The sequence below is a fragment of the Myotis myotis genome, unplaced genomic scaffold (genome assembly GCF_014108235.1).
Source record: "Myotis myotis isolate mMyoMyo1 unplaced genomic scaffold, mMyoMyo1.p scaffold_m19_p_15, whole genome shotgun sequence".
NCBI classification, from domain to species: domain Eukaryota; kingdom Metazoa; phylum Chordata; class Mammalia; order Chiroptera; family Vespertilionidae; genus Myotis; species Myotis myotis.
Genome location: NW_023416319.1, coordinates 22,038,808 through 22,063,168, shown reverse-complemented (window position 1 = coordinate 22,063,168; position 24,361 = coordinate 22,038,808). Strand labels below are relative to the sequence as shown.

At 38.8% G+C, this 24,361-nt stretch overlaps 1 protein-coding gene across 1 annotated transcript; it reads right to left on the bottom strand.

The window, feature by feature from the left end:
* Window positions 1–1,297: 1,297 nt before the first annotated feature.
* Window positions 1,298–23,010, bottom strand: NOC3L (NOC3 like DNA replication regulator). The gene is made up of 21 exons (XM_036336552.1): window positions 22,827–23,010; window positions 21,593–21,800; window positions 19,840–19,972; window positions 18,943–19,100; window positions 18,070–18,123; window positions 16,699–16,829; window positions 14,919–15,080; window positions 14,605–14,698; window positions 13,315–13,490; window positions 12,788–12,916; window positions 11,129–11,260; window positions 9,670–9,750; window positions 8,738–8,838; window positions 7,665–7,737; window positions 7,515–7,578; window positions 7,357–7,428; window positions 6,873–7,054; window positions 5,005–5,133; window positions 4,240–4,337; window positions 2,743–2,827; window positions 1,298–2,391 (listed from the first exon to the last, which is right to left on the bottom strand). The coding sequence occupies exons 1-21, from the start codon at window positions 22,833–22,835 to the stop codon at window positions 2,263–2,265; spliced, it is 2,400 nt and encodes a 799-aa protein (XP_036192445.1). The 5' UTR covers window positions 22,836–23,010; the 3' UTR covers window positions 1,298–2,262.
* Window positions 23,011–24,361: the final 1,351 nt, after the last annotated feature.

Below are 24,361 nucleotides of genomic sequence, written 5' to 3'. Positions count from 1 at the left end.
AAGTGCTCACTCTCCAGTGGCTGCCTCTGACTCCTTTCAGCTGCTTCTGTCACATCAGCAGTGAGGTGAGAAGAGGTGAATGCCGGGCCCTTCAAAGGTCATCAGAAACTTGAGATCGCCTCTTACACAAAGTCCGCACTTGGGTCAACATTTCCCCCGATACAGTGGCTCACTAACAATTCGTGTGTTCTCTGCCACCTCCATGCATCAACTTCTTAAAAGCAACTCTGGATTGATGGCTAGGTATTCTGACAGAGGAATACCTGAAGTGAATATTTCTGAAATACTTGCTGAATCTCCCTGATTATCCAACTATTCATATAGGTCTCTTAGATCCAGAATATACTGTGCTCAAGCCTGCCATCAAGCAGGCCTCTGAACCCCCTACGTCAGATGACACAGGTCTCCGAACTTTGAAACAACTCTCTCTGACACTGAACTGGGTAATGTCGAATTTTGTGCATGTGGATGACTTAACTGTTGCAAGGTCATGGGAGACTGAGGCTGTCTGACTCCATTACCCCACTTCACCTTTATGTGCCTAGCAGTGCTAAGCACATACTAGGTGCCCAATGTGTCTAGTTTAAAAAAAAAAAGAATAAGGCTGTAGTTTAGTATAGCCTTAAGGTGTGTCTGTCTGTGTGTGCCTGTTATTATTAATGACTGCCATTATTCAGTTCTGAAAATGAAACTCAATACAAGGCTATGTAAGTAAATGCACAAATATTTTTCATCCTCAAATTCATATAGGATATTCACAACCTATATATATAACTTTATGGTCCTGTGAGTCTCTAAATATGTAACAAAAGGCTTAAAAACATAATGCAAGTGTGAAATAGTTGAATTTCTATTTTAAAATTTACTTTTCACCTAGTTTCTACTGCCAAAGTGAAATATAAATGTTTGTGTCTATATTTGGGAAATAAATGATTTGTGGCCTGTATTGGTGACTTGTGCTCTGATATGGAAAGATGCTTTGGTCATCCAACTATTCCTAATATTCCTGAACTTTGTGCTATGTCTAAAAGGTGGGTTAAAAGCAAATATTTATATGTTGAATCATACATTTCTCATCATTAATCAAGCTTAAAAAATCTGATCTTAGAAAAGCTTTTTAAAACCACATATAAGAACATGCTAAGAGATTATATGCACTGTTAAAGCTAGTATTCCCACTGCAGGAATGATAATGCAACTTTCTATTTTCATTACTTCATGACAAAAAAAAGAGCATTAAGCACTAGACCAAAATCATTGGCTTCTATAGCTCTGAAGCAATAACTGATCTACTCACTTGGACTGCTGTGATTTTTTTTTTAATTCTCATATTACAAGACTAGGAAGCAGAAAAAGCAGCTGTTTTATTCAATTTTTCACAGGAGAAATTTTTATAACCTGGTCATTAAACACTTATTTCATAGGCCATTCTTAGAATATGGTAACAGCTGTATTATATTGCTTTATAATTATAAGAATAAGGCATTTTACCTATACAGGGACAAAAGAACAAAAAAGCCCTTCCCTGGGTACCCTTAATCCTTAAAACAGAATGGTAAGATGTGGGGCAGTTCTTCCCCTACCACCCTCCAGAGCATGCCAGAAAATACAAAGAACTCTGAAGACCAGAATCACATTCAAACTTTCTTTGAAAGTAGCCAGAATGAGCACTCATCCTTTTTTCAAAGGTCAGGTGAGGTTCCTTCTTGAAGTGTACCTACCATCCAGCAAGAGCCAATGAACCTGGTGTCCAATTTCAAGCTATTTTTTCTTTTCTCAAAAATTTTCATAGAAACATACTCAAATTTAGAATTTTTTCTCACTTCCAACTATGGTGGTGTAATAGTAATAGATTTATTTAGTTATAAAGAGTAGCTAGCTGAACTGTAAAAAACAATCTCACCGTCTTGTTTATTCTGTGCTCTCTGCCCTCCTTTTAATCTAGCAACTGCATCCCAATAAATTCAGTCCAAAGATTTTTTAAAAAACTAACTTAATATGTATATCAAATTTCAAAAAGGCAACATCATTAAGAAAGAAGTTTCCAAACATTAAGGGGGGAAAAGGCGTTGGATTCTCCTTTCTCAATGAAAAGATGTTTCGGAATTAGGGCAGAATCCTGCACCACACAAAGGGTAACTCTTCCTCCTTGGTGAATTTCCCTGGGAAGTTTCCCTGTACAAAAAGAGAACCATTATCTTAATGTGCGTCTGCACAAATACACAAGTGCACAGCCAAGTCCACTGGCTCTTCATCCTGCTGCTACCGTAGCGATGTCTTCAGATATCTGGTGAAATCCAGAGGCAACTGAGTATCGGCTTCACTGCAAAGTCTTTTGGTTAGCTGATTTAAATCTTCATTCAAAAATGAATCCCCTTGTAAAACATTATCCTGAAGAAATATTGAAAGTATGAGTTAAAAGTTCTTATGCCAACAACAAAAGCCAAGCTGTGAGCAGAGCTAAAAATGGCAACAGCTAACACCAAACCAACCACATGTGAACCGTAATAACGACGGGGCTGTTCCAGGCGTGGACATACCCTATACTGAATGAATGAGACAGTCCCATGACTGTCCCTATAGAATTCCAACCCCAGAGATCCTTCCTACCATCACCAACTACGCATGAAAACAAAAAAATCTACCTATAAACACTTAGGCAAATTGGAATCAGTTATTAAGAGATATATTAGTTTAGTTTTGATTTCATCTTCTAAAAAAATAATGAAAAGTACCACGTACCTTCCTTTTGGAGCTTGAAGTTTCCACAGGAGGATTGAATGTCATTGCTGCCATGCTGTAAGCCTCAAAGAGTTCTATAGCAGATCTACAGTCACAAACAGAAACCCACAGTCACAGAGACACCACCACACTGCGTACCTTGAAAATAGTGAATCGTACCCAGAGAATGACTCACTATTCTAAATCCATCCATTAAGATACAACATGAGCCTGCTTTTGAAACCAACAAATCAACACACACAAAATAAATCCTAAATTCCCAGGTGTTGACAACATTATCCAATGAACTCCACCTCCCAGGGGTCTGGTATACATTTAGAAACACGGGCCTGAACAGAGAAGGCTGAAAGAAGAGCTCAAACTCAATGTGACCAAATCCCAGCTCAACCACAGTTATGTAAACAATATGCAAGGAGTTTCACTCCATCACAGGAACCAGAAGAGCAAAGCACGGAGCCATCCTCCATGGATTCCAAACAGCTCAACCCTTCAGTTGTTGGCCTGGATTAAAAGCCAGGAGAACCACTCTCCAGAGAGAATAATGTCTATAACCGTGGCATGTAAATGAGTCCTTAATGATTGGGGTTGGTTCACGCGATGAGGTGATTGATTAGGGTCACACCCCAAGCTCCACATCTGGGGAAAAACAGCAGGAGTCTCCTTTCTCAAGCCTTTGGGGTGAACCAGTGGCTCATCTTCCTCCAGAAAAGGAAACCTCTGGCATAAATGAGGCAAATGTTCAAGAGCTCTGACCAAAACTTGCCATGGGGGAAAAAAAGGTTAATAAAGAACTGTTTTCTCCCTTTTGAAAACAAGGCTGGAAGACAGGTAGAAAGAATGAAGGAAGAAAGTAAATGGCCATTTTTATGGCCAAAAGTTATCTCTATCCTACCCAGAAGTAAAAGGATTTATGGAAAACTGCAGAGTTTAGCCTCATTTAGAGGGGTAAGCAGCTAATTACTGCCATGTAAAAACAATATAGCCCCATCTGGCCAAACCTCCCAGAGTGGGAGGTGAATGCCGGGGCCGAGATCCCAGCTTCTTGCAGGTCAGAAGGCCAAGAATAGAAACTGCTGCCTCCTGGGCGAAGTGTTTCCAAAGCACTTTCCTCAGTTCTCCCTCCCTGGCCCTCCCAGGACCATTCAAAAGAAAAGGAATCGCACTGTATTGGACTGATGGATCGTCACATAAGCGAAGACAGTACTGTCTTACTAACTGTTGAACTGGAGTCATGGGCATATGAGGATTCACTATTCTATCTACTTATCTGTATGTGTAAAAAAAAAAAAAAATGTTGTGATTACCTGAAACAAACAAATAAAATCAGAGTCAGCATGTTTTCTCTCTAGAACAATTCAGGAATATAGTGAGACCTAATCCAGCTAGCCAGCTAGCACTTTACATGTTAACTCTATTACGTTATAAAATAGACTTCTCCCAGTGCAGAGCTATCAACTGAAATGTATGGTTTAATAATAAGGCGATGCTAGGTACTACCTTCGGCTCAACTCTGGTTTGAGTGCTTCAGAGCCTTCCAAAGGGGCTCCCGCGATCAGGTGAGCTGCCAATCTCCGCACTATGGGATGGAAATGCCGCTAAAGGGGAAACAGGACAACATTTGTACAGGTCAGTGTTTTATAAAACACTAGCTACAGTGAAGATTTTATTTAATAAGCACTAATTTAAAAAAACTATAGATGTATATAGATGTATATATGTGATTCATATATGTGAACATAACGACAGGGAAAACACTGCCTTTGTTCACAGAATTACAACACAAATCTGATGAGCAAGTCACCAGTGACGTAGCAGTGTCTCACTTTGACAGCAGGAAAGGAAAATCAAAAAGCAACTTCTCTTTCACAGGGAAAAAGTGCGTTTACAGCCGGCTTGCTGAACCGTATTTCCTGAGTCTCACTGTAACGCCGGCCACACCGTAGGGCCACAGCGTAGGTGAAACCCTATCGACACTGGCGGGTGGGCCTGTAATGTCTCCTTGGATGGGAGCCAATACAAATGTGTCTGGGACGGGAAAGATTCCAACAAATTCTACCCCACAAAACTGTCGTTTTCAGCTTCCTTAAAAAATGTATTTCCACATCTTAGAGTAGGAAAAGCAAAGTGAAATGTAGGCTATTAAAACACAAATTCTAGGAAAGGCGGACCCAGAACAAAATGAACTAAGTACTCTGGCAACAACAACTACTGGGAAAAGCTGCACACAACTGCTCGCACAGTGAGAGGGAGGGGCAGGCTTACCCGCAGCGCGTGCAGCTCCCACAGAGCGGTGTTCTGGGCATTGCAGTACTCGGGCTCGTCCAGCTCAGGAAGGAAAACCCCGCTTCCCTGAGACTCATTGTCAAGCAACAGGTCTGTTTTGGGGAAAGTCTGCAAAAATGTCACATAACAAGGATTAATTAAATTAATGTTATTAGTTTAAAGACAGTTACTGGGTTCTGCACGTTTATTTATACTTAAATTTCATTTGGTTTTATGGCTATAGAAGAGCTATAAGCCCATGAACTTCATATCCAGTTTTAATTTTGTAAATTTAAGCTTATACCATAAAAGAACAAAAACTGCAAAAGATTATTTTCTTGGCTTGCTCTGAAAAGAATTTATTTTATCTTGCAAGAGAAAATAGAATATTCTTTTCACCCAGCAATCCCACTTTTAGGAATCTTTCCTAAAGAAATAATTACATTAGATGCACATAATGCTATTCACTATAGCATTATTTGTTAATAGCAAAAACAATCTGTATGCCAATGAAAAGAAAAATACAAAATATAAAAGCCAGACTGTCTGAATTTGAATCCCACCTCTGCCACTTTTTTTAAAAAATATATTTTATTGATTTTTTTTTACAGAGAGGAAGGCAGAGGAATAGAGAGTTAGAAACATCGATAAGAGAGAAGCATCGACCAGCTGCCTCCTGCACACCTCCTACTGGGGATGTGCCCGCAACCAAGGTACATGGCCTTGACAGGAGGGATGGGACCTTTCAGTCCGCAGGCCGATGCTCTATCCACTGAGCCAAACCAGTTAGGGCCCACCTCTGCCACTTCTTAGTAGCAGCATCACTTTAGGCAAGTCACTCCTCCTCTGGACCTCACTTTTCCCCATCTATAAAATGGGAACAATAATAGTAGCTACTTCACAAAGTTCTCATGAAAATTAAGCAAGTTAAGTTTTGTAACACATTTTCACAGTGGCAGTCACATAGTAAGAACTATAGGTGTTAAACAAACAACCTCATTTACTCATTAAAGAGACAAGGTAGTTATATTTGTACTGATACAAAAATGTGTTCATCACCATTAAGTGTTAAAAAAAAAAGCTCTGTTGTTTGTGTGGGTTTGGTGTGTTTATACATGAATTTTTAAAAAAGTCAGCTGAGCCCTGACCAGTTTGGCTCAGTGGATAGAGCGTCGGCCTGTGGACTGAAAGGTCCCAGGTTCAATTCCGGTCAAGGGCATGTACCTTGGTTGCGGGCACATCCACAGTAGGGGGTGTGCAGGAGGCAGCGGATCAATGTTTCTCTCTCATTGATGTTTCTAGCTCTCTATCCCTCTCCCTTCCTCTCTGTAAAAAATCAATAAAATATATTAAAAAAAAACAAAAAATCTCCCATTTAAAAAAAAAAAAGTCAGCTGGAATACCCACCAAATGGTAAAACTTGTAACCTCTGGAGAGTGTCAAAAGGGGCCGAATGCTTTCCTTTTGTAACTTTACGGACTTCCTTTATCATATGATTTTGTTACAGGTGTGAATTACTTTTTTTAATGTTTTTATTGATTTTAGAGAGAGAAGAAGGAAGTGAGAGAGAGAGATACAAATATCAATGAGAGAGAAATAAACATTGATCTGCTGCCTCCTGTATGGCACCTGCTGGGGATCAAGCCCACAAGCTGGGCACGTGCCCTGACTCAGAATCGAACTGGTGACCTCCTGGTGCATGGGTCAACACTCAACCACTGAGCCACAGTGCCCGGGAAGGTGCGAATTACTTCTAACTAAATAATAATGTAACGGGGGAGTGGAATGGATGGACATACACATACACCAAACAAAACACCATCGTGGCACTGCCAGAACTTAGCTCTCTTCAGTGTATCACCACTCACATGCATTAATATCCTGTTAGTTGCTAAAATGCCAATGCTTGAATTGGGAAGGACGTGAAGACCAAGGGTGCAGAGGCGCTTGATGAAGGCCAGGGCTCGCTGCTGAGAAACCTGCTTTCTGCGCTTGGTGAGCATGACATCGAGGCACTGGAGCACAATCTCAACCCCTTCATTGGTAGCACCTGAAACAGCAAGACAGACCCTTCATTACTTTTCCATGATCCAAGTTCACCTACCCGAGACCCAAGCTCAACTGTCACAGGTCCCACATCACGCCATGACATAGGGCTGTGCTGCATCTCCAGTCAATTCTCCCCGGTTCTCGCTCTCCCCGTCTACATGAGGTTACATATACGTGTGGCCCTGGCAGGCCAGCACTTCATACACCAGTTCCTATTTCTCATTGTTCACTGGCTATCACTCTGGTCACAACATATTCTTAAAGGAGCTATTTATTAAAGACACATTATCTAAACATACGTACCTGCATGTAACTTGAACAGTGTTTTGTAGAGATGTGTATAGAACTTCATTGGATCAATATTCAGAACATCACCTTTTGAAATGACAACAAACAACAATTAGAAATGTTACAGCCTCCAAAGCTAAAGCAAACAAAACTCGATTATGAAGATACCTGACCTTGCCCAGAAAGAATATGAAAAGCGGTCTGGACACAATGAAGACTTTCTTGATAGCTTAGGTCCTTAAAAAAAAAAGAAAAAAAAAAGATATTAAGAAGAATAATACCATTTATATCTTAAAAAGTAATTCATTCATAGAGATACTTACACCAGACTCAATGAGACTATGTAGAACTACTAATAAATCATCAAAAAACTCCACATTTATAAGGTGAGCAAACCTAAAAATCAAACAAAACATAGTTAAAAGGAAACCTAAGAACAGAAATAAAGCAGCCACAAATTAAACTTGACTTTAAATTTGAAATTTTAATATTCCTTATTCCAAATGTTAGCTGATAGAGATGATGGAGAAGACTGTTACTTCTCATTCATTCAGACTGACCTTTTGACAATCTATAGTTGGACACTATACTCAGCAGGAACATATGAGGCACTAAACAAACTAATACAGTATTTCAAAAATACTTCTGCCCTGGGGAAGAAGTTGCTAAGAGCAAACAACTTCCCCGAAGAAAGTTTACTGGGCATCCAGCACTGTTCTATGCCCTAAGAGCGCAAGCAGCATCAGCTTCCAGGAACACGGGTGGTGGGAAGAAGGAAGGAGGAAAGATTCTGCTATTAACCAGAATATGGACCCCATGAAAGCTTTAAATCAAAGAAGCTGTAGCTGGTGTCAAGTTCAGGCTCTGCAATGTATTACCTTTATGGTCCTAGGTTAAGTCACAGGACTGGCCTGGGCCTCTATTTCTAGAAATAACTGAGATCACCCACTAGAGTTAAAGAGAAAGAATCATGGGAGCTACTAAACGTCAGAGGACTCTACACATTACAAAAGATTAGGCCCTGAACTAGTTCAAGGATGTCTTTTCAGTATTAATGCAAAAGCCTTTGACACCATGTAAATCTTAGAACAGGAAAGGACCTAGAGGTCACACATTCCCCGTCTATTGGTACAATCTTTTCAGGATGCAGTTTGGTAATATTTATCAAAATTTAAAATGAACATACCCTTTGGTTTAACAATTATATAACCCAAGTAAATGAGAATCCTTCCAGAGCAGCCAAATAAAAATAAAGCAAGGAAAGACTGGAGACCAAGAAAAAGAGAACTGAGAAGGACACGAATCATCATTAGGAAACCCTGACCAAAACTCATGGTTACTTCGTTCTTATTTACTTAGAAACAATCTAAAAGTTTTCAACCTACACAGCCCTTACTTGGCAAGACCTTCTAGAACTGCTGGCAGGAGAGGGGACCTCTGGGCCTTCTTCAGTATTCTGAAGTAAGTTACAAACACAATATTCAATGTCTCCGTGTGCTGGCCAAAGGAACAGACAACATGTCGTCAGTACAACCCAGTACACTTTCTCCTGAATTACTGTAACTATCATCAAAGCTCAACCTTTTTACCCCTACCCCTCTCTCCCAACAATGCAATCTTAGCTTTCACAAAGTGAAGCTTTAACAGAATGAAGGTACACATCCTGTGATTTCATAAAACCAGCACTGATCACATGATAATTTCTTGTACATCTCATATCTAAGTCTCATGAAATAAACCAAAATTATATAACCATAAGTTGAAATAATAAGTCCCTAAAGTAGTTTAACAAAACATTTTAAAAAGCAATGGACAGCGATTTTCAACCTTTTTTCATCTCATGGCACATATAAACTAATTACTAGAATTCTGCGGTACACCAAAAAAATACATCTTTTGCCAATCTAACAACAACAAAAAAAAAAACACGTATAATTTTGATTCATTCACACTGGATAGGTACTGTTTTGCAGGCTGTTGTCTTTTTTTTTTTTTTTTACACAGTCTAAGGCAGTGGTTCTCAACCTGTGGGTCACGACCCCTTTGGTGGTCGAACGACCCTTTCACAGGGGTCGCCTAAGACCATCCTGCATATCAGATATTTACATTACGATTCATAACAGTAGCAACATTACAGTTATGAAGTAGCAACGAAAATAATTTTATGGTTGGGCCACAACATGAGGAACTGTATTTAAAGGGCCAGAAGGTTGAGAACCACTGAAAGGGAAAACAAGTCAGTGCCCCTGACTAAATAGTCAGGTATTGCATGTTTAAAATTTCTTGCAGACACCAGCTGAAAGTCGCTGGTATAGGGGAACTGCCTACCAGTTTCAGTTTTTTCTCAGTACTCTCTGAAGCTTCCGCCTCCCGAAGCTCTCGCTCTAGTTTCTCTTCTGCTTTTTTCCACTGAAAATAGATTGAAAAATAAAGAGTATATATTATCCCATTGAGTGAAAACAGCAACCTTCAGAGAGATAAAATACGGAAGTACTGTGAAACATACAATAATACCACAGATTCTCTATGAATGCAAATATAAGCAAAAGCAGAAAAGCATGGATAAGAAGCACACACCAACCAAACTTATGACAGTGGTGGCCTCCTGGGAGGAAGGCACTAGAAAGAAATAGGGAGACCACAGGGGATTCTAACTAACACAATGGTTTCTTTCTTTTCAAGAAAAAAACTGAAGTCTTCATATTTGCTCATTCAGAAAGGGGAATACATGGGATGTGCTATATTATTCTCTGTAGTTTTCTATAATTTAATTTTTTTCAAAAAAGGAAGAATATGCTGAGCCCAGAAATAATTCTGATTGTTAAATCATCTACAACACAGAAGCAAGTCATCACCAAAATTTCCCAAACTCCTTTATCTACAATGCGTAAAGCCAGATACTATATAGAAATTCAACAAAATATCTATTTGTTTCCACTTCCTTCCGCTGTAGGAGCAGCGCACAATGGTTGCTAAGCTGCCTGAGCCATAGAGGACTGCCTGAGAAACAGCTTCCTTCCCTCATGTGAGGCTGGTAAAGAGCTGGGTCTTTGCTTCCCCACCATAGTTATGTATCCAACTTCCGTTAGGATAATATGGTATAAATAATGAAAACATTTACCTTCATTTGTTTAGTGATTAAGTCTAATTTGATATTTCTGTCATGTTTTCAAAATTTGTAGACACATGCAAAAATGGATATCCTGGAAATTACTTTTTATTTTGTTTTTATAAGCAATTTGATAACCCTAATAAACTGTTTAGAAATGTTGGAGAAACGATAACAACAGATAGCGGTAGTGGTAACTAACGTTTATAAAGCATGCCGGGCTCTGCACACTGCCTGGTGCTTTACATACATTATCTTATTTCAACTGCACAAAGACTCGGCAAGACAGGTACTATTAATTAGCTCCATTTCTCAACATTAAAAACAAAAAAATGTGTCCAGGGTCTAATAGTAAATAAACAAAGGTTTCAAATACAATAAAGAAACATGATTCAATGAACAAAAACCCACTTTGTTGCTAACTTCCCCAGAAGACATCCTGTCTGTTAAGGAAAGACCCTGGTGTGTCACAAGGAATCTCAGATGAAGGTAAACGCCAGCATGGCAAGAAAATCTTTTTATCTATTGCTCTTCCAGTAAATTATCAGTTTAAATGGATTTAATAAAGTATTTCTTTGTAATAACTGGGAAAATTAAATTCTTTAAATAGTTATAATTATGATTTTACTTCTTATAATTTTAATCTAAAATCAAAACAAAAAAAGAAATAAATCAAACCTTTCTCTGCATTCTTGATAGATTTTTTCTCTTTTCCTTAAAAGTCATGAACTTTTTTGGTTTATTAATGTCCTCTGTATCTTTTTTCACTTCTACTTCCTTGATTCTTAGGCACAAGAATGTTTTTAGCATCTAATATTGAAGAAGACACAAATGTAAGTATTAAGTTTATATTGCCTTCAAAAACTATTTTATCCAGAAAAATATGCACTTAACAATGTTATTTTCTCCCTTCGTGCAAAGAAAGAGAAAAAACACACCTTTGAACTATCTTTTATCACATTTCACATAAACATGTTATCTTTTTGCTAAATATATTTGATAACTTGTGTCTATGAAAGCACAACTACTATTTGGCTAAATACAAGTAATATTATTCTGCAGTTTGATGACAACAACGAAGAGAGAGCACATTCCTTGGTATTGGCAGACAGGATTCAAAGAGTGGACAGACCAGAAAAAGGTTTGAACCAATATTGGAGGAGGGGATATAAATTAGGTATTACTTTTTATTTTATTTTTTTAAATATATATATATATTTTTTTATTGATTTCAGAGAGGAAGGGTGAGGGAGGGAGAGAGAGAGAGAAATATCAATGATGAGAATCATTGATTGGCTGCCTCCTGCCCGCCCTCTACTGGGGAATGAGCCCACAACCCGGGCATTGTGCCCTTGACTGGAATCAAACCTGGGACCCTTTAGTCCACAGGCTGACACTCTATACACTGAGCCAAACTGGCTAGGGCATAAATTAGGTATATGCAGTTAATAATACCGTGTCATATACTTGAAATTTGCTAAGACAGTAGATCTTCAGTATTTTCACCAAACAGGAAAAAAGGTAACCATGAAAGGTGATGAATGTCTTAATTAACTTGATTGTGGTAATCATTTCACAATGTATATGTATATTAAATCATCACATTGTACACTTTAAAAACCCAAATTAAAGAATGCAGTTTATAGCCGAAACCGGTTTGGCTCAGTGGATAGAGCATCGGCCTGCGGACTGAAAGGTCCCAGGTTCGATTCCGGTCAAGGGCATGTACCTGGGTTGCGGGCACATCCCCAATAGGAGATGTGCAGGAGGCGGCTGATCGATGTTTCTCTCTCATCGATGTTTCTCTCTCATCGATGTTTCTAACTCTCTCTATCTCTCTCCCTTCCTCTCTGTAAAAAATCAATAAAATATATTTAGAAAAAAAAAAAAAAAAAAGAATGCAGTTTATAATTCTAACATCACTAAAATGAAAGTGTTTCCCTGTGACCAAGTTTCATGTTCAAGCCTTATGATCTGATCACTCTACAATTCTGAATAAAGACACCAAATATGTTCTCTACTTAAGTACAATATTTATAATTTTCGCAGTTCAACTAAAATTATCAGCTTTAATGAAAGGGATCTGATGGCAAAGCAAGGCCGAAATTAGGAACTAGAACAGTAGAAATTGTGAGCTAAGCAATCAAAACTATATGACGAGATTTCATTTGGGGAATTAAGTATTTTCCCTTTCTACTTTACACACTTCTATAAATAAATACCTCACAGCAACTGAAAATTAACTTTGTCATTTAGAAACATAAATACCTCATGGCAACTGAAAATTAACTTTGTAATTTAAAACAAATCGTGTAAAGTAAAATGCGAAAAACTTACCTCTGGCCTAACGTCATAATTTCTGCCCTTCACAAACCCAGAAATCACTTTGATTACTCCAAGGGAAGCTTGGCCTAATTTATCTTGCTTAAAAAGTTTCTTAACTGCCTCGCAGCACATTTCAGATATCTGAAAAACAAAATGTCACACTAAACGGGCGTTTCTCAGCCTCAGCACTCCTGACATTTGGGGCCAGAGAATTCTTTGTTGTGGGGAGCTATCCTGTGCATTGTGAGATATTTAGATGTCTGGCCTTTATCCACTACAAGGAAGTTAACACCCCACCCATCACAGTCCTGACAATCAAAACTGGGGGTCAGCACAGCCTGATACTCCCTGGAGGGCAAAACTGCCTCCTATTCAAAGCCACTGCACTAAACTTACAGGGATCAAATAGTTTTCTTAAAGAAACACTGTTTAGTAAAGTGATTCTATTTCAGCTCCAAAAATTTTTTGAGAGAAAAAAAGCCATAAGGTCTATAATTTTCTGTTAAGCCTAACAGCAACAATCGTTTAGAGCAGCCCACCGATTTTGACAGGTCATTCATGAGAGGGACAATCAGGACGATGATGTTGTTGTGAAAGTTGAAATGAGGCAGTGCCACCAACAGCTCACACAGGCTCTTCACAGCCACTTCTGCCAGTCCTTTGTATGCCTTTAAGGAAACTACATTACTTTTCTTCAGCTTCCTTTGCTTCCAGTCTAATAAAAAGATAACTCTAATTACTTACTTTACTCATTGGTCAAAACTTCAGCTAATTACCTTTCTTTTACAGTAATATGTGATAATATTAAAACTCAACCTACGACGCTAATTCTTAAATATGAGTTGTATCTATCCTTAGACAAGACAAAGGTCATCATCAAAATGTTTCTACACCATCCACCCTCTGACTCTAATCACAATTACCAGAGTCTTGGCTTTCCATGTTTTTTAAAAGATACATCTATCAGCCAGCTGGTGTGGTTCAGTGGCTGAGCATCGACCCATGAACCAGGTCACAGTTCGATACCCAGTCAGTGCTCAGGCCGGGGTTGTGGGCTTGATCCCCAGTAGGGAGCGCGCAGGAGGCAGCCGATCAATGATTCTCTCTCATCATTGATGTTTCCATCTTTCTCTCCCTCTCCCTTCCTCTTCGAAGTCAATAAAAACATATTTTTTAAAAAAAACCCACAATAAATTCCAACCATTTATGAATTAAGACACATACAACTACTTACTAGGTAAAGGACTGCAACAATACTAATCACTGACAAAATACAGTCCTTAATACCGTCTAGGCATAGTTGTAAGCACTTTGTATCTATTAATTCATTTGCTTTTACACAACAATCCTGTGAGTTAAGGACTAGTATTATTCCCACTTGACAGCTAGAAAAGCAGAAGCACAGAAAGATTAAATGATTTGCACATGCCCTGACCAGTTTGGCTCAGTGGATGGAGCGTCGGCCTGCGGACCGAAGGGTCCCGGGTTCGATTCCGGTCAGGGGCATGTGCGTTGGTTGCGGGCATATCCCCAGTGGGGGGTGTGTAGGAGGCAGCTGATCGGTGTTCCTCTCCCATCGATGTTTCTAGCTCTCTATCCCTCTCCCTTCCTCGCTGTGAAAAATCAATAAAATATATTTTTTAAAAAAAATGATTTGCACATCACATAGGTGTTAAGTGATGAGCCAAGATTTGAACCCAGAAAGTCTGACTCGAGACTCTGCTCCTGACCATACACTATACTGACAGCCAACACACAGCACAGGATAGAGAATTCACCTTCCTGACCAAAGCTAAGTATGTTACATGCTTTCAAGATGTTTAATATACCTTTAACCATTTGCTCCAGATTTTCCAAATAAAATTTATATTGGCTAACAAGCCCTTCTTCAAATTCTCTTAATTTTTGGGTTTCTTTGCGGATCTGAAAAGACCAAAATGTCAATCACGTTTTAACATCAAAATATTGAAATCCAAAAATTAGCACAAAATGTTGAGTGCCTAGTATACTAGGTCATGTAAAACCAACCAAACAATACAAACAAACCAAAAAAAAAAAAAAACAACCAACCTGTTTCTCCCATCTCTAGCTCTCCAAACTTTTCAGCTTATTTTCTATAGTACAGTAATTATAGTTAGCATACCTTGGTAGATTTTTCTGCTTCTGTTAGGGGCCGAATTTTATATGAAGGAGTAATGTCTTTAAATAACTCCATCAGAGAAATGACCACCAGCTTTCGAACAGTAACAGCCACATCAGGATCCTGTTCCATCAGCATGGAACGTAATTCTTTCAGTTTTTTAACCTGTTAAAAGAAATTACTCATCAGGCTAGAGAAATAATAACAGAACAATCGTGAGCAAAAGCAAAAGCAACAGTTCCACATCTGGCCCAGTAACTAGAATTCACACAATGACTCCAAGAGTCTAGTCAAGCCATACACAACTCAACACTGCCACTACTGACAGATAAGTCACTGAGGTTACAAAGTAACCATGTTTTTGTTAAACAAGTAGTTAGAAAAAATACAGACTTAAAAAATAGTTTAAATTTGTTAATTTACCTGTTTTAAGAAAATCTTCTTAATTGGATTTTCTTAATGCAAGTGTGTCCAATTTCACTAAAAATACTTTTTGAAATATTGTTATATATGCACACTAATCATATGTTGTATAATCACACATATACAAGTTAATCAGGAATTAGTACAATGTATCCACGGGTAATTAAGCTTCAGAGTTACTCATGTAACGATATTTGTAGATGCAATGCAGAAGTAAAAAATTGATTTCAACTAATGTGCGCATTGCTTTGATGAAATACTATTGCCCACTGGCTGATTAACAATGCTTGCCATAGCAGGGAGCAGGACAAGTATGTCACCTCCATTTGCTCGCCCTAACTTTTATGAAAAGAGCATGAGGCTCCAGAGTTAGAAGACCTGGGTGCCAATCCAGTGGCTGTTAAAATCTGAAAGAAATCACTTGAGGTTTTAAAGGATCTATTTTTCAGCTGTAAGATGAGATCAATATCTCTTGTCTCCATGGTTTGACAATAATTAAATGAGATGATACAGATCAGAAATATCCCAAATCCCCCTCCCTGGTTCTGCTCTCCTGCTTTGTTAGAAAAGGACCATTACTGCTCCAAAGCATCCCCACAGGAATTTTTTTCTATAAATGTAAATAACCTACTTTATTGTCCAATAAACAAGTATTTGTCATAGGAGGATGCTGGGGACACCAATATAACAAAAATAATAGTATCACTTTATATAACTTCATGTCTATCATATCATTCAATCATCACAACAATGTTTTAATATGGATACCATCCCCCTTTTAGAGATGAAGAAAATAAATCTTGGCAAAAAAACTTACCCAAATTCTAACACACCGTACTTACAAGAGCCAAGACTACACCTTGGATTTCTTGAGTTAACAAGTTATAACTATCATCACCTTCACTACTGTACTCATGGCCAACGATAATTCATTATAACTTTCTGATCCATTTCACTTAAATATTTTATACTTATAAGTATTCCTAAACTACTCTTGTCTTTTGTGTGCGTGTTTCTTACTATAAACTCTACAGTCAGTCAAGCAAATTTGCAAGTAGGTTCCTCCTCCCTAGTATAATTAATTTGTATAGACTTACCACTATGAGTTACAACATTAAATCCAATATCTTCATTTAGAGACTCAGAGCATTTATGAAACTTTAGTGAGATTACAGAAGAAATGAAGCTCAGATGTAGTATTAGGCTAAGGTTCTGTCTGCTCTCTCATTCTAACTCAGTTACTATGTTTTGCTAATGCTTTTCCTTTTTGTGTGTACTTTAGGTAACAAGAGAATCTTAAAATATTAGACATTTAGACCATATCTGATGTGAAGAACCTAAGGAAATTAAAAGTGCTTACATTATTTTCTGGGTCTGATAATATGGCAGATGCCAAGGCTGCAATATGCAGTTTCTTCTCCTGTAGCTTCTTCTTTCTCTCAATTAAATGCTCTTCTATGGTCAGCTCGCGAATAGGATCTTCAATAATCTCTGAAACAGATTAGGTTTTCCCTCTTAAACATTCCTTTATTTACAAGTGTCCAGGAACCTTATTTCATATTCTCTCAACAATCATAAGGCATGTACTATCAATAGCCCCATTTTATAGGTCAGGAAACTGAGGCAAAAGAAAAGTAACTGGCCTATCCTCATAAACCTAGCAGAAATGGGATTCAAATCCAGGCAGTCTGACTCTAGAGCTCATATTATTAATGACCATGCTAATAAACCCACAAGAATTCATATTAATTAAGGGGAAGGACAATCTGATTCAGTTGTTTTAAAAAGTACAGAAGAGTCTTTTTTTCAACTCTATTCAGTCCTTTGAACTACACAAAATATGTTCACATTAAGAAATTCATAGGGAACTAGTATTTAATAAACACACAAGTATAATCGGCAACAAGCCTATGAAGGATGACTGAAAACCGTAAAATAGTTGACTTATAATGTCATTTACACTATCAATGAGGTTCGCGAACAGAAGTAAAATTTAACCAGCTTATTCTGTCATGAATTTCAAAGCAATATAGTTTCAAACAAAAAATATGTTCTTTCCCTTAACTTTAGATAGAGAAGTATGCTAGCTTTTAGAAACCCACATGTAATCAAACCAAAATGATTTCATACCACAGAATCCATTTTTGTAATTTAAAGCTAAATAGTTAATAGTTATTTATAGGCAGGTCCTTCACTTACAACTAAAAAGAATTCAAAACAGTTCAATTAACAAGACCCTTCATGCATGCCTACACATTACAAATATTAATTGCATAAATTTTTGCATAATAAAAAGCAACAGCCAAACCGGTTTGGCTCAGTGGATAGAGCGTTGGCCTGCGGACTCAAGGGTCCCAGGTTCGATTCCGGTCAAGGGCATGTACCTTGGTTGCGGGCACATCCCCACTGGGGGGGCGTGCAGGAGGCAGCTGGTCGATGTTTCTCTCTCATCGATGTTTCTAACTCTCTATCCCTCTCCCTTCTTCTCTGTAGAAAATCAATAAAATATATTTTAAAAAAAGACATAATGATCATTTCAAAAAAAAAAAAAAAGCAACAAATTCCACCAGATAAAACTTTCAAAATGTGAAAAAATGTTCACAATGACCTTGAAATAATCAGTACTTCAAAATGCACATTCCAGATTTACCTAAAATTGTCTCATTTCTATTATACAAAAAATGTAATTCTCAATTAACAATTTAGCAGCTATAAAGATGTATCCCATTACCTTCCTCAAGTTCCATCTCTTCTTGATCCTCTTCATCTTGGTTAGTGTCAAGAACTATGGAAAATATGTATATTAAAAATGTGATAATATAGTTAAGTGGTGAAACTATCAAGAAAAGCATAGAAGTGATTAAAATAAAACTCAGGAAAGCAGTTATTTTTGTGAGGAGGGAGCAATTAGTGATTGAGGGGAGCACAAGGGAAGTTTCTGAGTGCTGGCAGTATTCGTTTCTTGCCCAGATGGTAGCTTTATGGGTGTGTTTTTTGTGATAAACCATGTAACTTCACATCTTTGATTTCTGGATTTTTCTGTGTGTTGTATTTCACAAGAAAAAAGATTCATATAAGAAAAAAAGGCTGCCGAAACCGGTTTGGCTCAGTGGATAGAGCGTCGGCTTGCGGACTGAAAGGTCCCAGGTTCGATTCCGGTCAAGGGCATGTACCTGGGTTGCGGGCATATCCCCAGTGGGAGATGTGCAAGAGGCAGCTGATCGATGTTTCTCTCTCATCGATGTTTCTAACTCTCTATCTCTCTCTCCCTTCCTCTCTGTAAAAAATCAATAAAATATATTTAAAAAAAAAAAAAAAAAAGAAAAAAAGGCTAATAAAGGAGGACTAATATGCTCTAATTTTAGAAACAAGAGAATTTGCTAAAATACTCTAAAATCACCTTAACCATATAGCTTCAGTTATACTTACAGTACAATAGACACCTAAGATAATCAACTGTATTTCTGGCCAAAATCATCAGTTTGCTGTATGACTAACTGTAGCTACTTCTATTTTGTAGATATAGGTAAAAGTCAAAATTAAATTAAATTTTTATGGAAAGAAATGTGATATTTTTAAGGAGCTAAAATTGTAACTGACTTACCTGGCTTTTCCCTGGTCTGTGGGATTATACCACTTTTATCTTTGATAGGAAGCAAGTGAATCAATTCCTTCTCTGGTGCAGTTTGCAGAGATCGTGGTATTTTTTCATATTTATCTATGATGTTCTCATGCTTTCGTTTCTTGGCGTGAACAGGTTCACTGTAGAAAAAAAATTAATTTTCAGTTTCAATATTTTAAAAAGGAACCTAGAGACCTACCATTTTTAAAACACAGAAAAATTAACCATTAGCCAAACCTTCACTAGGTATATAAATATTAGCACCTAAACCAAGCACTTAAATAGTAAATGAATAAATTAATTTTATAGTCTATCACAAAGACTCAAACTATGGCTATATCTAGTTTTCCCTTTAGATGCAAAATTAAGATGAAAGCTACAACAGATTCTTTTTGAAGAATATGCCACAGAGTTAACAGGGACATCATGCTATACTGCGTTCCCCAAAACTTTCAGAGCATAGCATAGACTTAGGAGTTAAAAAGATCTAAGTTTAAATTTCAGATCTACGAGTTGCGGGGAAGCATCAGTTTCCTCTCTGTAAATGGGAACAATACTCACCTCACAGAGTAAGGAGGATTGAGATCACGGCCATAAAGAACTCGGGAATGTTCTGCCAATCCCTCAAACAAAGAATAGCATTCTTCCCCATTCACTATTCAGACTCAGACGAAATAAAGATGTACACTAAATAAAATCAGCTTGTTTTATTCATGAACGTCCTTTATTTAGGAAATAATCTGAATAATAAATAGGGTTTACTCTTTGTAAACATTGTGTTCAGAGCTGAAGTTCTGCACTAACCACCTAAGTAAAATTCAGAACCAAGTTTTTAATGCTGAAAGGATGTGAATGATTATTATCTAAATGAAGTATTACCTAGAAGAAAGATCTCTTGTTAGAAAAGATGCTCTTTGTCCTAAATCCTTCATTAACTGTAAGTCATCTTCATCCATCATATCTAAAGGTAGGGCTTCCTCTTCTTCCTCCTCTTCCCTCTCAATCCTTTTACCTGTTACACACAAAATCAGAAATATGTATTAGAGATGTAGAAATTCTCCATTTTTGTGTCTACAGCAGGAAAAACGTATGCTTTTCTAATACCTTAGCCCAGTATTTCTAAATGGGAGCACTAGTCATGTGATGGGCAGGACAATTCTTTGTTATATACAAGGGTATCGTGGGCTAAGCAAAATGCTAGCATCTTTGACCCCTGAAACCTAAATGCCAGGATCATTCCCAGGTAACTCTAAGAATAAAAAACAAATGTCTCCACACTTTCTACAATGTCTTCTAGCACATTTGAGAACCAGTGACTTAGGCCCTTAGCTTCATCTGATTGCCAATGACTTTCACTTCCATTCTACTTCAGCTGCCCCCTCCAAAGGTCACGTCCCTAATCCAAGTCCTCACCCCCTCTCTGACCACAACCTTTTGTTCTTTCAGTCTCATTCAGTTACTTCCACTGCACCTCTTTTGGCCAAATACAATTATTAACACATCATGCTTTTTATTTTTAAAATATATAGATATGTATTTAATTATTGATTTCAGAGAGGAAGGGAGAGGGAGAGAGAGATAAAAACATTAATGATGAGAGAGAATCATAGATCAGCTGCCTCCTGCACACCCCACACTGGGGATCAAGCCCGCAACCCAGGCATATGCCCTGACTGGGAATTGAACTGTGACCTCCTGGTTCATAGGTCAATGCTCAACCACTGAGCCACGCCGGCCGGGCCCACATCATGCTTTTTAAATTCTACAGAAATTTAGATGGAAGAGATATTTAGAAGTATCTAACTCAACCATCACAAGTTTTTACAGATTAAATACCTGGAGATTAAATACCTGGCTAATTTAGGGTCACATTGCTATTAAGTAACAAAATCAAGAGAAAAAGCCCGAGTTTCCTGGCTTCCATGCCCATGACCTTTTACATATCACAATAATATGTTGCCAAAAGATCAAACTAAATAGGTCAGGATTCAGAGAATGAGAAGCACATGGGAAGACTGAATATTCCGGTATAGTCAAATATAACTACTCTGAAAGTATCAGTAACATTGTAGAAGAACTGGTCTGACTAAAAATGGTCATATTCCCTACCTGTTTTGAGTACTTGGAGTTCTTGGACAGTTTTACCAAAATAACTCCGACATTTACAGCTCAATTTTACTCCAAGTTTCCGAATGAAAAGAAAGCCAGGTGTTCAGAATACGAAATGAATTTCGGCAACACTGAAAAACACACCGGAGAAAAGCAGTGTTCTTATCTTAGCTAACTGCCAGTGGATGGGAAAGTGGCATGGCATGCTGCCTGGCATTCACTAGTATTTATTTACAGGGCCCTTCTGAGTTTGTGATCCCAGGCTTTGTATCCTCAGATCTGCTTTCTAGACATTCCACAAGCAGAGGCTAGCCTCGCTCTTTCTCACAGTGAGCACTACATTGAAATGTTTTCCTCTGCTGACTCTAAAATTAGAAAGCATATAGGACTACTATCCTTACCTACTCTTAAGAAGGATGTGTGACCAAGAGTGATTAATAGAATGCAATTATTGGAACATTTTAGAAAAGCACTTTAGAACAAATCCATGGAAATTAGAGCACATGAACGCTATCACAATTACCTGGTCGTTTTTTCTTCGGGTCCTCCAGTGGAATGGGTTTCTTAGACACAGCATCTTTTACAGCTTGCCTTAGTTTCCTCTGTTCTTTTCGGTACTTCTTGAGATTGCTTTGTTGTTTAAATTGCTTATTTTTTAGCTTGTTTTCAAGTTTGACTTTACTAGTTTTTAGCAACTTCCTAAAGCTTGGGACCTGTTTTTTATTTCTTCTCTGGAAAACAATAACAGGAGGAATGCTGCATAACCAATAATTTATTATTATTTTAAAAATCAGATTAAAGAGAATTGATTATAAATTTCATTAGACCAATTCCACAATTCTAATGTCTCACAGCCAAGATCTTGCATTTAAGAGCTAAAACCAAACTAAGCCATTTATCCTATAGAATGGCACTTGAGCCTCAGTTATTCAACCATGGGTCTTATTGTGACCAGAATCCACAGCTGCTCAAAAGGGTCTAAGACCCCCCCAAAAAAAGGTTAAGAACCATGGTGTAATTGCAAATGGTTATTCAAGACTATCTTAACTACATTAGCATACTCAGAGCAAAATGCTGGCTATCTTTAACAATAACTGACATTTACATATTACTTATTGTGTACACTGTTCTCCAACATTCTACCTCCAACAGCCTAGTTAAGCAATGATTGCCATTATCCTGACATTACTGCTGAAGCTATGGCTTAAGGATTATTCGACGTGTCAAAGACCCTTAAACTAAGAAAGGCAATACTGAATTCCGGTCTTTGGGTTCCAACTCTCTTGATGGTGACCCCTTATTCAGAAATCCAAACCCTAGGGCTAATTTTCTGCAAGAACCGGAGCAAAGCACTTGCTTTCCTATCTTCTTACCCTTTGGGGGGAAGGACTCGTTTCGAATCCTATGCCTCACACTATAACTCCACTGAGAACAGGACCCTGCTTCTCATCTGTAAAATAAGGGGTTCGAAACACAGTCTTGAAGGAACCCTTCAATGTCTGACATCCTAGGGATGCAAGACTCCGTGCTCGTCTCATCGTGGCTACCGAAGCCGAGCGTGATCACAATGGGCAATGAAGGAAGACGCAGGTGTAAGGGCCGGGTTGCGGACAACGCCCTGCACCAAGAGGGAGCCCCGAATCTAGGCCACCGCCCCCTAAACAAGAGCGAAAACCGCCAGGAAAGCTACACCAGGCAGCGACTCTCAGTCAAAGGGACCCCTAAACCGCGGGGGCCGGGCTTCTGAGGACCCTTACCGACTTCATCCTTAAAGCTGAAAGGCGTTCCGGCGCCACAAACTCTCCAGGGGTAGGGATGATCCAGAAATCCTGATGGGGAGACACACGTGCCGCCGCCGCGACACTGCAGAACGGAAGCTGCTGCTGGCCCCGCCCCTTCTCCGCCGGAAGTGGGGGCGGGACTTCCGTGGACCGGCTCGGGCGGACGCCCTCTCGCGGGGACAATCTCACGGTCCGGGCCAGACATCGCCGAAGTGTCCCGGGGCGGAGAATCGCCTGGCTCTGTGAATCTAAGGGGTCACCATCGAGAGTCCTATAGCCACCTGGACTCTTTCCGGATTTCCTTAAAAGTGGGAAGTTGGGCTCCTCATCTGAGAACGAAAGGACTCGATGTGTCAATCACCTCTCTGCATTTTGTGCCTCTCCTCACGTAGGTACCTCATTGTTGTGTTAGACTGGTTTTTTTGGGGTCTTTTTTTTTGTAGTCTTCCGTTAAGTCTTGAGGGCCGAGAAAAACGTACTCTTTCTGTGTAATGCCGGCGCTTTCCTGACCCTCGACCAGCTCTCCGGGCGTGTTTGTGCAATGCCGAATTTCCCAGGACCTTCCGGCGCTCACAAGTTGGTGATTCTTGAATTTTTTTTTTTTAAACACTTTTACCTTCATAACTATTGCCTAACAGGTTACCTCAGTGAGATTCATGTGCATTTCAGTATTTTGCAACTACATTATTACCTTTGTGTAAATGGTATTGCCTGCTTGGCAATTCCGCCAACATTTTAACAGGTAGATTTATGCACTGCAAGAAGAACGTGTTTTTCAAAATGACTGACTCTAAGAGACCTTTCTTCATGCATAAGTTTAAGAATTCCCCTTCGGATTATTAAAAAAAAAAAAAGACCAAAAAGAGTCTATGGTTCTTGAGCACATTTTGGACGCTGCGTCTGGACTGACCGTCCTGAGCCAAGTGGGAAAAGCGAGCAGAGGCTCGAAAGATGCTAAGCTTCCTGTGGGGGTGGGTCTTAGAGAGGCTGAGAAGAAACCTCCCAATTTCTGTATCCCACCCCAAAAAGCAAGAATCCCATTCTCTCCGGAATTCTCTCCATGCCTTCCAACCTCCCCAATTTCCCCATGGCTCTCTGTCCTGACACCCGTTCGCAGCAACAGCAGAGCCTGTCCCAATGGAGCATTACTTCATCAAGCAAATCGAAAACGTTTGCCTGTGGTCTTCCCAAGTGTCTGAATTCCTTCCCAAACAACAACTTATCCATGGTTACTCCCATCGTTTTTGGCCTTCCCTGCAGTCTCACCCACGGAGAGGCACTGGCATTTCAGTTCAAAACCAAATACCAGCTTTATCAGACTCCTTTATCACTAATTATCCCTTCTTTCCTATATTCTTTCCCTCCCTGATGGGCCCTTCCCCTTGGCCTATAAACTTATTCAAATCTCTCCCATCCTCAATTATTTTTATTTAAGGACCCTATCTCCATAGATAGATAGATAGATAGATGATAGATTTATTTCAGAGAGGAAGGAAGAGGGAGATAAAAAC